Below are 18,320 nucleotides of genomic sequence, written 5' to 3'. Positions count from 1 at the left end.
TGGACCCTCGACACCGCAAGGTAAAAGAGGGTATAAAAGAAGATGAGATGAGACATCTCATTTTAATTTGCAAAATACAATCTGAAGCAAAATTTGCTGGTTGATTTAATCTCTATGAACTACATCTGGTCAATGACTTTTAGGCTTTGAAAGCTGCATAATCAATATGCATGGGGGATACAAAAGTATTTACATATTGCTGTTCTTTCTTTCTTTTTTGTACAATTTCATAAAAGACATATAAGTTTAATATTGCATATTAGTTCCCTTAATTATATTAAAATGCAGTAGAAATAATTTTTATAAATTAATATGTATATATATATATTATAAGAATTTTTTAATAAATTTCAAATATTTAAATTATTTTTTAAGATTATCTTAAATTTATTTAAATACCTTTTATTTTTAAGTATTTAATTCTTTAAAAGAAATAAAATTATATGTAACTTTTTTACCCTGTAATCAACAGACAAAGCAAATTGGATAGACAAACACAAAATTAACAATTTACAAGATGGTGATTCGGCCGGTCATCACTTATGCGTCCCCCGCATGGAGCCACACCACAAATACAAATATTCTAAAACTACAGAGATTGCAGAATAAGTGCTTGAGAATGATTCTGATGCCCCTTGGTTTATCAGAAACACCCAGATCCATAGAGAAGTCAACATTCCTTACATCTCTTCCCTTCTTCTAGATCTACAGTGAAGTTCTTTACCAAGACTAGCAACCACCCAAATCCGTTGATCAAGGAAGCTTCGGAATATAATGAAGCGGGAAGCTACAAATGTAAAAGGCCAAAACATATCTTAAGTACAGCTGAACACAGCTAATTTCACCGCCCTCACTGGGCGAGCATGTAGCTCATAAGCACTCCATTCAAAGTTTTTCATTTCAGACAAAGCGGAATACGAAAAGCAATTTTGCTTCACCCATCTAGCCAGAAATGTTATTCCTAACACTTACTTTACTGAGTATATTAAACTCAGTAAAACTCCGTTTCTATGATGCCTTTTCTTCATCAATGTCTGTTAGGTTTGCTTTCAAGTTTTTGGCTCTATAGCATAATGATTTATAAGGCACTTAAAACTTTTTTTTTTATATTTATCAACTTTGATTAGTGACAGCGATTCGCTACGTTACGCTACGTGGAAATGATTTTAAATTTTATAAATATCACTGCCAAGACCGGTGAAGTTGGGCGGTAATAGCAATGTTGGGGAGATAGAGCTAGTTACCAAGACCTGAGCCAGCCCTGTCCCAGTCTGAAAGCAGAAGTGCTTAAAAGTAAAAAGAAGCTACATCTTATCTAGACTTCCTCTCAATGGTCCTGATCACTGGAACTTTTGCTGGTTCCAAAATTGATTGTTATTTAACCGAGTACCAATCACCAACTATAACATCAACCGTATACAGAAAGAATAAGATGAGAGAATAAGCCTTTCCAGAGGGATTACTTTGATTCGATTTGAAAGAAGTGCAAAATAAATAAATGAAAAAGTCTATTTCATTTTTTAGCATCACTGCAAACAAATTCCAGTTGATAAAAGGCATTTGTTTGCCATAATGCTAAAAAAACAAAATGATAGTTTCATTTATAAATTCTAAATATAGTAATAAAAGTAGAAAATAATTTCGTTTTATTAATATTGAAACTTAGTTCATTTAAAGTATAATCCTTAAAATTATTTTTCAGTTTTCTGAGGACTGAAAGGACATTTTAATTTGCTTGGAATACTCTACACAATTACTGTACAACACACAATAATGATGTGTTCTTTATAGCTGAATTTGTCAATAGAAATCGAACAAAAGTTTAAAAATAAACCACCCATCGAGTTGGTAGTTAGTTTTACGTTCTTTGCATCGATAAATCAATCTGTACCTCTAGCATATCACTTTTGATCCCGGTCATTTTCAATAATGCCTGATTGAAGTTATCGCGTTATATATTTCTGTATTTCTGATCTACAGGATTAGATAAAGGATTTCAAAATTACTACCCTAAGTGTGAATAGAATAGAAATCTAATTATTGTCATTATGATGAAATAAAGAGAAATAAATTAATGAAACTTTAAACAGAAAATTCACTTATAAATTTATTATAAATAAATTTGCAACTTTATAAATTTTGGTCTTTGTTTAACGTGGTCTTTGTTTTCCACATAATTACATCGATATTTCAATATTTATTGCCAAAATTAAATTTATACAAATATATGTTTATATCATAATAAATAATTAAATAAATTGACGAAAAAATAAATTATTTTTGTGAGTTATTTAATTGCTTTTTATGTTAGCTATTACCATATTAGTTGTCTTCCACTAGAGGGCCTTAGAGACTTGCGCAGTAACTGAGTAACTGTTATAATATTCTTTACGACCTTTTATCGAGGCTAAGCTTCCTACAGAATTTTATTATTATATATATATATATATTTTTTTTTACAAAAATCTCCTGCTATCTTTACCCTTCACAGCAACCATCAGTTTTTCAATCTTCTTAACACAATAAAAATGTTCTAATAGCAAAATTTCGTCTGTAGCAGCTCATTCCTTTGGATAGTGTGAAGTAATCTGTTGTTACCCTTTCGGAAACCTTGCCGGTATTTTATATTTTTATCGCTTTGTGCATGACAACCGTTAGCTTACTACCAACTTCAAAAGGATGCGATGATATAGCTAAAAATTTTGGAGAAGTCTAACTAAATATTTACTTCCAAGCGCTCGGCCTGAAATAGCTTTAAAAATATGGCATGTTTATATTGTAATCGCTGAGCCTCAATTTAGAAAACTTACGACAAATGATGTTTCACACAGGAAATGCCCTTCATTTTTGTAGATTATATTTTGACACTTCAGAAAATGAATGGCCAGCGATTCTGTTTATTAGGTTTTTCACCCTAGGTGAAAACTGCCTCAATTGAAACCTTTGCTGTTTGTATAGCATAATTTAGTATATGGAGACTTGGGTTTATCAAATATCATCGGCAAAAAATAAAATAAATAAAAAAGCAAGTACTAATAATATAAAAAATAATTGCAATTAATATTAGTCATCAAAATATTGAAAATATAGAAATGATAATGACATAAACTAATTATATATAATTTTATATTATAAAGTAAAAAGCTTATTTACTAATAAACTTTTTATTAGTAAATATTAATAAATATTAATATAAATAATAAAATATTAATAAATATTTTATTAGTAAATAATAATGATAATATTGATATTAGCAATATATCAGTATCGTAAATTAAGGAATTTGTGTGGTGCATAGAATGATTCAGGTAGTGTTGTTATCTGATCTGATGTGTAGTTTTGGTTACTCTAGGTAAGACTTCAGAAAATTGTAGTTGCAACGAAAGCGATATACTAAGCCTAATTTTTGATTCCATTACATACCGTCGTTAGAATCGCCATTGTTGGCTTATATATATATATATATTTTTTTTTTTTAGATTCTATTTTGACTATTATATTATGTATATTATATTTTATTATATATATTATATATATAATATTATATATGATATATATATATATATATATATATATATATATATATATATATATATATATATATATATATATATATATCATATATAATATTATATATATAATATATATAATAAAATATAATATACAATGTTATAATAAGTTATAACATCCCAGATAGCCATGCTGCAGTTATTCAATATTGGCGTTCACGTGAACTTGCACGCACAATTGCAACAAACAATGGCACGCCAGTTGGAACAACTTGAAAAATACAACGTTTTTATGTATCGATTATGTGAGGCAATTTGTACCTGTAATTTCCAGTTTGTTTATTTAAATAATTCAATGTTTATTAGTATTCCTTTCCTTTATAAATACCTGAAGAAGGCTGCTATATGCCGAAACTAGTAGTATTTATCATTAAAATCTTTATATGTTATCTCGGTCTTGGAGTCATTAAATCTATTTTTTGAAATGTATAACAACCGAGTAAAAACTAATCGCCACATATATATATATATATATATATATATATATATATATATATGACTAGAACCGAGAATTAAGTAAAAAGGTTTTAATATAAAAACACTACTAGTTTCTGCCTGTAACAGCCTTCTTCAGGTTATATTATAAAAGAAGAAAAAACACTAAACATTGAGGGTTAAAAGACTATGAACAACATAGATAGTCTCTATACATAATTAGCATGAAAACGTTGTAGTTGGATTTGAAGCTGTTCTTTCGTTTGTTGCATTGTTGGGAGAGTGCGTGCTTGCGGCATCACGTGAACGACAGTATATGATTACAGCTGAATCTTGGAGGTTGTAGCTCAAGTTGTTATTTAGATTAACAGGATTGAAGATGATTTCTCTAGATTCCACGATTTTTCTCTCTAGTTCGTCACTGCAACGGAAGATGTTAGTAGATTTTTCCCAGCAGACTTTGTGACTTTGGTTTTGATCATTAGGATTAGCCGAGAAAAGGATATGACTTGATAATGCACTCGCTCGCTGTCTCTTGTAAGTAATGTCCCTCATGTGTTCTTCCATACGCAATTCGACAGATTTGTCTGTCTGCCCAAAATAAGGAATATCACCACACAATATTTTATATACACCAGGGTATTTGAGTTGATGATGAAAAGGTTTTGAATGGCTAATTAAGGTTATAATATATATATATATATATATATATATATATATATATATATATATATATATATATATATATATGTGTGTGTGTGTGTGTGTGTAGTTTGTAATCCATGCGCAGAACCTCCCATGGATTCCGGTATGGAAGATAACACTCCCAGTTCCGATTACCCGACCCCCAAAGAGAGAGTGTCATCGATCATCCTCTGGGGGGGAAAAAATGGACACTCTTAAGGTCCACCATGATAAACCTACAAATACAATATATCTCAGACAAGAACATGGATGATGGCATCAAAATCCAGCCTGCTATCTTGATGGACTATAGAAAACTAAAGATTCAAGTAATACTCAATACCACACTTTCTATCTGCTCGGAGAGGAATTTGAAGGTGGTCCTCCGAAGTGTTACAGAAGACGTAACTACAGATGAACTAGAGGCCGACCTCTGCAACCACAACCTGCCACCTATTAAGGTCAGTAGGATGACTAGAGCGGACAAAAGCCCTATGCCTCTGGTTTTAGTGGAGATCCATAAAGCTTACAAAAATATTTATAACCTAAGATCAGTCTGTGGGCTCCGGATCACCCCAGAGCCTCTGAGGAAGAAAGCTTCAACTGGACAGTGTCACAGGTGTCAAAGATTTGGCCATGCTCAGAGACTGCAAGGCAGAGCATAAATGCCTGAAATGTGCCAAGAGCCACCCCACTATCACCTGCACAAAGCCAAAAACCACCCTGGCTAGTTGTGCAAACTGTGGTGGACCTCACCCAGCTAACTATAAAGGTTGTATTCAACACCCGACTAACAGACGGTCCGAAACAAACAGACAATCTCCCGCCTCTATCAGCTCACGAACACCTACACCTCTGGCACCACAGTCTCACACTGTTCAACAATATGTGACACAAGCCCCACCGGCACGCTTTGAGGCCCCTAAGAGAACAAACTACCAATGGCAGTCAAGAACCTATGGACGTGGCCCGTGCCAAAATGACAACGAAGGAACAGAATCAGAATTACTGCCTCGCTGGCAAATATGCTACAGGATTTCAGCAGGTCCAATCCTTCACCAGCTGCTAATAAAGATTCCTATATGAAACACATTCAATCCTCTCAGCACTTATTGATGAACAGGAATAAACTAATTACAGACTTTTTACAGATTGTGATATGTAATACCAATAGCCTCAAACACAAGATTATGGAGCTCCAAGAGTTTACTCAGAGACTTCAGCCAGAAGTTGTTTTGATAAGTGAAACACATCTGTGGCCATCGAATAGCCCCGAAATAAGAGGATATCACCTCTACAGAACTGACAGGCCAAATTACAGAGGTGGTGGCATTGCAATCTTCATTAAAAATTATATCCATCACCATACAGTGAACCCCCCCCCAACCACTAACCCCGAGATTACTGGTGTGAAGGTTCTTACTAGCTCGGCTGGCAGACTGAAAATTTATGCTGCATACAACCCACCGCAAAAAAATACTACTGCATAATGCACACAGATCTGGATGCCATGCCAGATGCTAGGCTAGAGACCCCATCATTATTGCTGAGGACTTAAACTACGAACACCCGACATGGAATTGTAGAACCATAAATAAGAACGGACTCATTCTAGCCAACTAGACAGAAATTAATTGCGCTGTCGTCGCAGGCCCCACTGAACCTACTCATCACAGGCCGAATGGCACTGCTGACATCTTGGGTATAGCCATCCTGCAAAATGTTAAATTTCAATATAATTTAAGAACATTAAACGAGCTGTCATCAGATCGTGATCCAGTGCTATTACAGCTGAGAACGTAACACAACCTGTCTCTCCCTTCACACTCATTCATATCCTGGGAAAGATTAGCAAAACAGCCAATGAACTCTGGGTACTCCCAGAGTTTATTGGCCCTGTTCCTCCTATAAGGTCAAAGCAAGAAATTGAAACAGCAGTCAAAAATTTTACTCAGCAAATTAATTCGGCCATAACGGTAGTTACATCTTATACAACTCGCTGCACAACAAATCGGTTACCGGAGGATAATATGAACCTGATCAGAGATAAAAATAAAACTAGAAAAAGATTTTCATACTCGCGTGCCTGAAGACAAAAGAATCGTTAACAGATTAAATTGAGCTGTGAGAGACGCCTTCAAAGCCCACAGGGATCGGCTGTGGGAGGATAAGTAGGCTTCCTTCTCACTTGCAGATCACTGAACAAGAACAAATCTCTTCCCCCTCTACACCTAACTTCTCCACACACATAACACCAAAACCATTCAGATGCAGTCCATCTGCATTTTACAAATCCTTCATTCCTTGAAATACAGACCACAGATCAACAAATCCTACATCATTCCTTTTGCTCAATCTACGTATAGACTCTTGGCTAACAATGCCTTCCTCCTCTTCCTCAGTTAGCCCCTATCATAGCGTGGTAAGAGACTTACAATCTTCACTTTCTCGCTCTTCAGTTTTGCCTCTTCTAACAACTCCTTTACATCCTCTCTCATAGAATACTTCTCGCCTCTCGAATCTTTTGTACCAACCAAGACAATCATTTTCTTCGACTTACCTTTTTGCATCCGGATGGCATGGCTAAATATCATGAATTTTTGCACCTGGGAAACTGGATTTTATCACACTTTCATTAAGTACTCCCCTGACCATCGACTCTCTTTACAGTTCTGCTAAGCTCTTGCCGTCTGCAATGCTTTTCAATTTCGCACTTCGTCCTGTGAAGGATATCATTTAAAGAGCGCTATTTCTTTATTAATCTCCATTTGATTCTCCTTTATTTCCACGGCCGTACGTTCGACATTGATAACATCATTTTCCATCTTACCGTCGGTATTTGCTGCGTTTTCGTCACCTAACAGACTTTTAAAACACTTAATACATATCCTTTTTCTAGTTTCAATTTCCTTCCACATATTCTTTAATTTTCTCGACGAACACATTTCACACACACACTGCACTGAATAAATCCCGCAAATTCAAATAGCCGGATAACGTGGTCTTTGCCGCCATTGTGAGTCGCATTGGTGCCATGATGACAATATCACAATAAAAATGTTATGGAGACACTAAATACTCTATAAACACGAAAATCTACACTAATACACTATAATATTTTCTAATGAAAAAAACAGAATAAAATTATGTAGATGTTTGTTCAAGGACTGTATTTGAAGGAACGATCCCACTAAACACGGAGGCATTTTTTTTTTTTTTTTCAATTGGGAAGGTACACTGGCGGCCCGTACATAAGCACTGCGACACTGCAGCACCCCCAAGGAAAAATTGAAAAATTTTAATTTTGTTTGTGTTTATAAATACTGTAATAACAATGCTTACAACAGTATATAAATGCAATACAACATGTTAAAGTCTACAGCTTATGTTTTGACATTGATTGAATAGTTAATAATTGGAATTGTTCGATTAATACTTAAGATTACGAAACAAATGCACTGCGATCTAACGCCGATATTCGTTTGCGCTTGTCACTGCACGTTATGTCATTCAGACACTGCCCAAGCAGCAGTGTATTTTTAGTATCCTTACGCACGTTATTTCTGTGAGATATGAAACGTTTATTATTGGTGCGTGTGCGTGGTGAACTATTTTTTGTCAATATTATTTCATTTTGTTAAAATAATATATAATTATTTATTTATTATAGATACAAGGCTGAATTATGACGAGTGTCACTGTTGAAAATATGAAAAGAATTCTATTTTTTCATTTATCGTTACATGAAACAAATGCACTGCGATCTAACGCTGATATTCATTTGCATTTGTCATTGCTATCGATACGAAACTTTTATTACTGGTGTTTGTTCGTGGTGATGGATGAAATATTTTTAATAAAGCAATTTTTAATATGTAAATTTATGTATTTATTATTATTATTATTATTTTTTTTTTTTTTTTTTTTTTTTTTTTTGTATATGCAGCACCCCCACTTAAAATTTTCACCGACCGCCACTGGGAAGGTAGGTAATTATTATTTCAAATGGAATGAAAAACAAATTATAGAGGGCGCATAACTAATATTTTGAGTTGAGTTAATGGTGATCTCCTGTTAATTTGAATCTGATAGTAATTAATACCTCTCAGTATTTTGATGCTGTTAAATTCATGTTATAGAATACTGTTGTAAGTTTTTTTTCTTCTTCTACGATTTCCTTTTATGTTTGAGAAATACAGTAACTGACTGTTTATCGCAGAACTATGTGGCATCGAACAAAATTTATTGCATGTTGTATTTCAATACGGTTTAAGAGTTCAACGAACTCCGGAAGTGTTCAGTAAGTATTCAGTTGCGCGTTCTCAGATTTATGTTTTTTTTTTGTTTTTTTTTAAGTTGGTTCCGAACAAAAGACAGCGGTAAGTATAAACCCAGAAGTACCAAAAACCTGCTTGCCATCTGCCTGGTCAGATCAATGTACCTGGAACACGGCATGAAAGTAGCTAACTGCGGATGTTTAGCACATGGCAAGCTGTGACTCACATACCGTTTTTTTGATTATTCTTACTCAACGTAAGAATAATCAACATTATACGTTGAAATTAGTGTGTAACTGCTAAAAAATAATTGTTGCGCTTGTGATTGCGATATTATTATTATTATTATTATTATTATTATTATTATTATTATTATTATTATTATTATTATTATACCTCCGTAGAGTCAATAGAACATCTCGGGAGATCCCACTATCACCCACACAGTGTCTTAAATATATTCGCCATCTCCACATTCACCACGCTCTTAGGCAATGCATTCCAATCACCCACCACTCTCCGTTCAGAAACCTATTCCTCATCCTCCTCATACAGCTTCTAGGGATGACCCCTGTTTTTCCCCATTCTATATAAAACATCTACATTAATCTGATAACAATCTTTTAGCGACTTATAAATCATATCCCCCCCCCCTCCTTCTAACTACCAGTCTCTGCAGTTTGTATTCCCTCAATGTGTCTTCATACTCATCATTCCAGAGATCAGAAACCGCCTTAGTCAATCGTGTCTGGACCTGTTCCTATTTTTTTTTTTTCATCCTATTGTAAACCATGTGAGCAAATCTGTGCGCAGTAATCCGTATGTGGCTGATCAAAGCCTCATACAATGGAACCATAGAATCCTTACTTCTATACGTCTGTGTCCATGTTTGGACACTGACAAAAAAATGTTCCATGCTTGGTCTAGAGAGTAAGAGGGATCAGATTATGTTACCTTTAGCCCAAACACGGCATTAATATATGATAAGTTTACATTTGTGCATAAAAGGAATTCAGGGAGAAAAAAAAATAAAAAAAGTCCTTTGTTTATTCACCATAAGAGAATAAAGAAACGTAACCAAAATAGTATTTGTTGTACAGAAAAATATTTTTCTGTATAACAAATGGTACGAATATACCAAAACACTGTTTAATTATCACCGATCATGGAAATTAAGCTCACGTGTAACACTGTACTACATTTTTTTACGTTTTCATACGACTCGGTTTTTTACATTGTTATTTACTTATTTATTACATATTCCGGAAACCTTGACTAAATATGGAATTTTCTTTCAAATCACTTCAGGCCTCCAATAAGCGGGCTGATGAAATTCACATCCCCCACCTGAAGACAATCATAATTATCCATACCTGCAGCGAATTAACCAGCAGCCTATTGGTTGGAAAGCGGATACGCTATGTTAATCACTCAGCCAACCAGACATGCTTTAAGTAATAATACTGCTCAGAAATGTGTCTGATTTAATTGAAGCCTATGCTATTTATTGATTATTATTATTATTATTATTATTATTATTATTATTATTATTATTATTATTATTATTATTATTATTATATACAAGTAAGAAAGCAAAACTTGGGTCAGTTAAATGAAATCACTAAATGAGGTATCTTAATGAAACTTGGTATTTAATTCCTGTTTCGCTCTTTATACTTCACAAGAAAAATATTTATTAATTTACTTGGATATTATATCTAAAAATTTACGCACTGATCTTAGAAGTTTACTTTCTATTTTTTTTTTCTTTAACATCATTTGGTTCTCTCATCCGAAACACCTTAACTTCTTAATCTTTACCTAGGGATTGCTTCAAACCAGGATATTGCTTGACATGGTAACAATGTGGTTCGATGAATCTGGACTCTTCCACCAAAACAACGCTGAATTACAAGGCTCGCGTCGTGCAAGCATGGATATTCGAAGAGAATATTCAAGTATTCTGTGCTTCCCTGGTGACGTAATTCTCCTGACTTGAATCCCATCGAACATTTGTGAGATCGTTTGGAAAGCAGTTGACGCCAGTCCATTGCTGGGTCACAAACCTCAGGACTTTGTTCTGTCCGTTTGGTCCAGAATATCTCTGAACACCTTCCGTGGTCCAAGTGAGTCATGTTAAAATCGATGCAAGTTGTTATCTTGATCAAAGTAGGAAGTCCAACAGGCTTCTAGGTGGTCGTAATGTTTTGGCTCATGATTGCGTTTTAACATTCATAACAATATGCTATATCAATAATAATAATAATAATAATAATAATAATAATAATAATAATAATAATAATAATAATGAATAAAATAAATAAATACTTTTCAGTCTGGTGTATTGTCCAAGCAAAATTATTATTATTATTATCATTATAGTTCTTCCATAATGTTCTAGAGGTCATCGCTGAATGCCGCTTCACGCTACCCTAACCTAATGTATACTGTCTCTCCATACTATTCTATCTAATATAGACGCTTCACACTAATCCGCCTCACTAATGCATTTTAATTTGCATGCGTATGTTTATTGTGCAAATTAATATCATATGTTATATTTGTTTTCTCCTGGAAACTGGGATTTTTCTGCTGTAAAACAGGTACACGCTACGGATTTCAAAGTAACATAAAGGTATGCGACTTATGCTGTCATATATAACATATTATATATGTCATATATACAATATGTTATATATATAACTTTCAACAGTTCTACTTATCATCAACTAAATTTTAAGTCAAGACATGTGCCTGTCTTTTAGAAGTTGGCGATGTTATTTAATCTCTGCGTAAATGTACCACAAATATATTTCACTCAACTTTATCAAATTGGTAAGTAAAAAATTGCTTATTTGTTTATTGGTAAATCTTTATAGGGACTGTTTCAGTTAAGGGCGAGTTAGTTGATCTCATACTGAGGTAGTAGTTTCTCTTTCTCTTCTGAAACTAGGATGGTTTTTCTTTTTTTTTTTTTTCCAGAAAAATCGGCCAGAGAATTGTACGCAATTAACAGAAACTAAAGACAATGTGGTAGGCTCTAAGTATGTAGACAACCGTCCACATGCAGTGGTGAGCTATGGAAATTTTAACAAAGGGCTCGTCGAGCAAAAAAAAAAAAAAAAAAAAAAGGCCTAACTTAGCCCTTATAATACTTATATTGCGACTTTGTAGAGCTTCTGACAGATATCATAATTCCTATAGGATATCAGTCATTAATGTTAGATCTTTTAAAAATTCCAATTTGAGAAGTCGGTTTAAAAAACCCTTATATTTATCGTTTGATGCAAAATGCTTGCATAAAGCTGGATAATTTCCCCACAAAGCACGAGCCTTTCGCAAACTGCAAGCTGCCCATCGTGGTCCAAACACACGGCCGATCTTTAAAATTTCGATACCAAGGTGTTTTGCAATCGTGTTTAATTCTCGTTGATTTTTTGGTGATTGATGATAAAAGGCATATAATTTATCCATAAATATATTCAAAATGATTTATTTCTTTAATGTTTTTTATCGAATCGTCTAATGCTAAGTGTAAACGATGAGTTCAATGGCAAATCATAACGTTAAGAAATTATTCTAGAAGTTTGATTGCAACACCTGATTTGTTTCCTAACATTACACTAGCTCCATCGGAACAAAAGGCATTGAAATGATTTTTTATATAGTTATCAGAAAATCCATATGAATTTAAAGTAGCATGAATACATTCCACAGTGGTATTTTCTAGTTCTACAAGATTATTAAACAAGAAGAACAAGGGGCTCGCAAATTTGAGAAAAATTTAACAAAGGGCTCGCGCGAGCCCCTTATAGCTCACCACTGTCTACATGCATTGTGTTCTGCAGTGTAGAGTGATTTCCCGTGATGAGTTCTCGGGCTCCGTGGAGGTTATAATAATAATAATAATAATAATAATAATAATAATAATAATAATAGATTAAGATAAACTGATTAAGTCGCTACTGTCTGGAATGCAAATAACTTTTTCCTAAGTGCTAAGATATCTGAAAATTACATTATGCAAATATAATCTAATGCCATATATAGAAGGAATATATAAGTTTAAAAATGACTGTATAACTTACTTCATTTCACGAACTAAACAATTTCATATGCACATTGAACATTTAGATTAATTCAGTAAATCTGAGCACAGTTAAAAAGAACACAACTACCGACCATTTTGTTAGGGTCTGTTTTAGCTACTTCAGTGAATTTCATAACAATCGTGTTTCGGAGTGCATTTACATTTAAAATTACAAAATATTAAAAGAGACCTTATATCAGATTTAATGTCTTTGATAACATCCTATGCATGTCTGTATCATATTATTTTAAAAGAATCGAATTTACCACTCATATAAATTAATTCCGATTTAAGTCGGTTTATTAATATTCTAAAATTTAGATTATATTTTCCAAGTCCATGAAATAATTACGCATTAAGCCTAAATGTGTGATGTGGAATATTAGTTACGAGTAGAGATGGAAGTCATGTAACTGCAGAGTTTTGTAGACAGAAGACGAAGGGATAATGTTTATACTTGATTCCACAACGACAGGTTGTAAACCTATAGTCACTGTCGGTGCCAGGTTATTTTGCGCCCTAGGCAAAGTTTACAAGTGCGCCCCTTATTTCATAAACTAAAAAATTTCTAATTGACATTAAATAAAATAAAATTGTCTTTCGGGTTAAATTAATGGGGCTTTTTTTATTTTTCTTTTTTAATTAATTTGAAAATTCTCTGTTATAATTCATTTACAAAAAAAAAAGTTATAAAATACCGAAATTTAATATTTTAAAATGTTAACGTTTTAAAATATTTATCTTAATTGAATTTAAATAGAGGTTAGTTCAAATCATTTAGGTAAGGAACAAAAAAGAACCAAGAGTTAAATAGTAAAATAGTGTGAGGGATAAGGAAAAAGAATCGATACCTAAATCATATATCACTATTTAATTTTGATATTTTAGTAAACTATGAATAAAGCATAGCTTGAAGTATTGCGCCCTAGGTGGTTGCCTAGTTTGCCTAAATGGTAGCGCCGGCCCTGCCTGTAGTACTTAGTACCATGTGTGAGTTAAGGATTTTTTTTATTTTATTTTATATTTTTGTAGTTTTATTTATTACATAATCCGGAAAACCTGCTAAAAATGAAACTTTTTTTCAAGCCACTTCAAGGCCTCTAAGCCTAATAAGCGGGACAGTGGTTCATACCAGGGTGATGGAACTCATCTTCCATCTGAAGGCAATCACAATCATCCATCCCCACGGCGGGGACTCTTACTCGCAGCTTGTTGGTTGGAGAGCAGCCAACGAGACCTTTAATACTGTTAAGAGGTATTGACCGGATGAATATGAGGGAGCAGGAACTAGAAGTTGTGCAATGAAGTGGTGTGAATAAGGGTGCAAGAAGTTTTTTATATTTTATTTTATGATTTTACGTGGAGAGTGGCGGATAAATAGAATGCATTCCCTCAACGTATTGTGAATGATACGAGTGTGTATGAGGTTAAATATGATAGTATGTTGCAAGCAGAGTAAACTTTCCGTAGCAAGTTTGTTGACTCTATAGGATGTTTATATTAATTACATAATGTTGTAATTGTATAAATCTCTCTCTCTCTCTCTCTCTCTCCTTCTCTCTTTCTCTATCAATCTTTGACACATAGATTTTTAGTAATAATAATAATAATAATAATAATAATAATTGTTATACTTTTGTTATTTATTACTAATTTATTTTCAATTTATAAGTGGTATTTGAGTTTCCTATTACAAGAGCTAATAATGTTAACTGGGCAGTTATCGGGAAAAAATAAATAAAATAAATGAAATAAATGCCATCTTTGGTATCGTATAAGTGCATTATTTCAGAAATTAATTTTTGGTTTCCGGTGTAATAATCATATTCGCTAAGTCCCATTTAAATTATTTCACGTTAACAATTATTACAATAATATTACAATATCTGCTTTATAGTCTGTGTGCTTTGTTATAATCAAAACTGTATGTAAAGAGTGAAGAGTATCGGTGTTTAAAAAACCGCTCGAAGTGAACCAAATAAAGACACGAATTCTTTCATTGAATCATTATAGTAAAACGACCTTGTCATCCTTTTTTTTTTTGTTGTTCCTTTGTTAATTTCAGCCTTTTTTCCCCCCCAGATCACTTCCTCGAACTAATGGCACGTGCACAAAATGTTTCTCGTCATCCTCCTACCACCAACGATTTAAAAATAACTTTTGTACTCCTCATGGAGAGGCCCCCCCCGACTCTTCGGATATTTCCCCTAAAAAATATGTTCAATTCCCTATTTTGCTAATTGTCTTTTTTTTACTGAAAATTTAAAAACATTCACTAGGACAGTAATAAAGCATCAGGGCATTACCAGTACTTCTTTTATGATGTAGAAAAATGTGTTCGAATCACAAACATTCCCTCCCTCCTATTACCAGTTGTGTCTAATGCAACAGAACTTCTCCTTATGTGTTCAATTAAAATTTTATTGATCAATCCTTACTCACCAGATGTTTTAGCTTACCTATAGTAGTGATAACAGTTATACAATATAACAGAGCTCCAGAAAACGACCATTGCAATTCCGGATCTTCCGTCTCTTTCCCATCATAGCCCTCGTTTTTAACAGCATTCACTACTTCCTGTTCAAATTCCCTGAGTCTCCTTCCTACCAAGATTGTCCAGTTATCTCTGTAAAGGACATTTAATTCATCGGTGATAGACCAAAGATCGTCCAGACATTTCTGACGGTTGCCTCGAATTGTTGAACGTTGATTAACTTCGTGTTTCGCTTCCAGAGACTCGAAAGTCAACGCTCCAACGATGGCATAACCAACCACAAGTCCACATAATCCCACGTGAGAAAAAAGATGAGTTACAAATATCCTTCCATAATGTTTACACTTTGCTAATCTTTCTGCTTGAGAACTCGGCATGGTGTTTCCTACTATCAATGCAGTCAGTACACGACAACTAGTAGTTCTGTTGTATCAATTCAAACTGCATCAAAGACACGTGTTGAAACCATCAGATGGGTTCAAAGAATTTTCTGGAAGACAAGACAACGTGAAATAAACAAAAAAAAACTTTTATTTCACCTTCTTTCTCCGAAGATTTCGACATCTCCTTTAACGTTTAACCGGTTGCCAACATGTGTCGTTTCTACATCGCGATAGCGCACCTCAGGTTAGACAGGAGAGGAGCGGGAAAAACAGTGAAAGTACATCGATGCTGTGAACGGAGGCAAAATGTACGTGCTAAACTCGGTAGCTTGTTCCGGTGTTAAACGTTCACTTAGTAATGCTACAGTGGCTCTACCTCATGGAGAACTTAAGCAGTTGGAGATTTTTCGAGAGAGAGAACCATGAGTTGTTGCGCTAATCATTTTTTCTCCACGAATAGAACTTTACAACGATATCTGTATCTATACTTTATAGCAAGGTAAACATTAAAATCCCTCCATCAAAGTAATAGAACATTAAGAATGTAGTTGTCAATTCAATTCCCCCCCCCTCCTTTTTAAGAAATTATTCCTATCATCTACTTCATTCAATCGCTGTGACATGGAAGAATCATAATTCACTTCCACTGACATCTTTTGAAAAAAGTGAAGTATTTGAACTAAATGATAAACATTCCCTTTATTTTTGAATTTAATCGAATTAGTAATACAGTATTCATTTTGCGGGAGAATCTGGCACTCTAGCATACAATTAGCAGATCTGGGCTATGCCTTAGGGGTTCGGAGTCACTTGATAAATGTAATTTTATCCGTTTATATATAATGTAGAAAGTTTTTTACCTTGAGTGTAAAATACGTTAAAGATACCAAGAAATTTTATACTTGGTTTTAATCCTTTTCCCAAATAAGCAAAACAAAGTTTTGCGCGCGAAATATGTTCACGTCTGAGTTACTTGTATATAAAAGCTAATGACTTCATATCTCTTGCCGTAGTATGTATATCCATAAAGCAAAGCACCCCCCCCCCCCCCTATTTCAGGCTTGTATAATGCAATGCATAATGGGAATGTCCACTACCCAGGTTTCGACCTTTATTGAGGTCTCTTCAGTGGGAGCCAGACCCGGGATATATATATATATATATATATATATATATCATGTACAAGTAGACAAAAGGTGTTGATCTTCTTAATAAAATCTCTGGATGAGAGAAAGATGTAGAAAGTTATATATATATATATATATATATAATGGGAATATATATATAAATATATATATATAAATATATATATATATATATATATATATATATATATATATATGTGTGTGTGTGTGTGTGTGTGTGTGCGTGTGTGTGGCATTTGTTTAACTGCTAATTTATCATTCGTGCGTGTGTGTGCGTGCGATTGATACCTAAAAAGTATATTGTGTGATATAAATTGGTACTAGACAGCATAATATACTATTGGCGTTACCGATCTTATATATAGGACACAATTCACTTTCCTTCCTTTTGTGATATTTCCAACTTACATTTTTTGGATGCAGAACTTAAATGAAAGATTTCTATTATCAAATAGATTTTTGCTATCAAATAACAGCTTATTATATGTTTTAATATGGATAATTTGCTATTATTTTGAAGTATATGGTGGCTCCAGTTCATTCACATCAGCATCAATCTAAATTATAAGGTATCACTTTATATTTATTCGCATAATGGTTGTTGTTTTACAACAGGTATCGATGTTGATAAAGGTAACGTTGGGATCACTAGTAGTTGTGTAAGGAATTTGGTTTTATTGATCGTTATCAAATAAAAATCATGAAAATCACCGACTAGTTTCATCACAAGGGACGAGTGACTTCTTCAAGGTGAATAAATGTAAAGATGACGAGAGAAATACAAATTAAGAAAAAAAAAAAGCGTTACCGTATTAAAAACTGAAGCACTTGAAGTCAGGTATATTAAGGATATCTTTCGTTTTTGTTGAGAGACATATGTGAATGAATGAATGATGGTGCTATATTCTTTAAACCACCAAACAAGTAAATTTTCTTCAAGATCTGGCAGAGATGTTTAGTCCATTCAATATCATGATGTGTTGGAAAAGTAGTAAGCCAGCAGCCTTAATTCTTCCTCTCGGGTATAAGTTATATTGCTAAGATGTTGCTCTTTCTTATTTCGAAATTCTAGAAGTCTGACCAACGTAGGAAATTGTGTTTACCCCTGTGTTTCTGGAAGGGGTTACTGTCCTTTGACTGAAAGAACGATATTAGTAATATAATAGCTTCTCTTAATTTTTTTACGATAATTTGTAAAATAAAAAAAAACAGTCTATTTACATGAAAATAGATACCATATCTT

General features: G+C 33.5%; 1 protein-coding gene across 1 annotated transcript in view; it reads right to left on the bottom strand.

The window, feature by feature from the left end:
- LOC150101930 (potassium channel subfamily K member 18-like) overlaps positions 1 to 16,207 on the bottom strand; it is a 104,055-nt gene extending 87,848 nt beyond the window's left edge. The window contains exon 1 of the mRNA XM_090400449.1: positions 15,515 to 16,207. Coding sequence (XP_090256575.1) covers positions 15,515 to 15,926 — 412 coding nt within the window. The 5' untranslated portion in view covers positions 15,927 to 16,207. The remainder of the gene's footprint in view (positions 1 to 15,514) is intronic.
- Positions 16,208 to 18,320: the final 2,113 nt, after the last annotated feature.

This window comes from Typopeltis vanoorti, chromosome 11 (genome assembly GCF_054136105.1).
Source record: "Typopeltis vanoorti isolate ZY-2024b chromosome 11, IOZ_Tvanoo_1.0, whole genome shotgun sequence".
Classification (NCBI taxonomy): Eukaryota; Metazoa; Arthropoda; class Arachnida; order Uropygi; family Thelyphonidae; genus Typopeltis; species Typopeltis vanoorti.
Note: the sequence above shows the minus strand (reverse complement) of the source record. Positions and strands in the feature narration are given on the sequence as shown.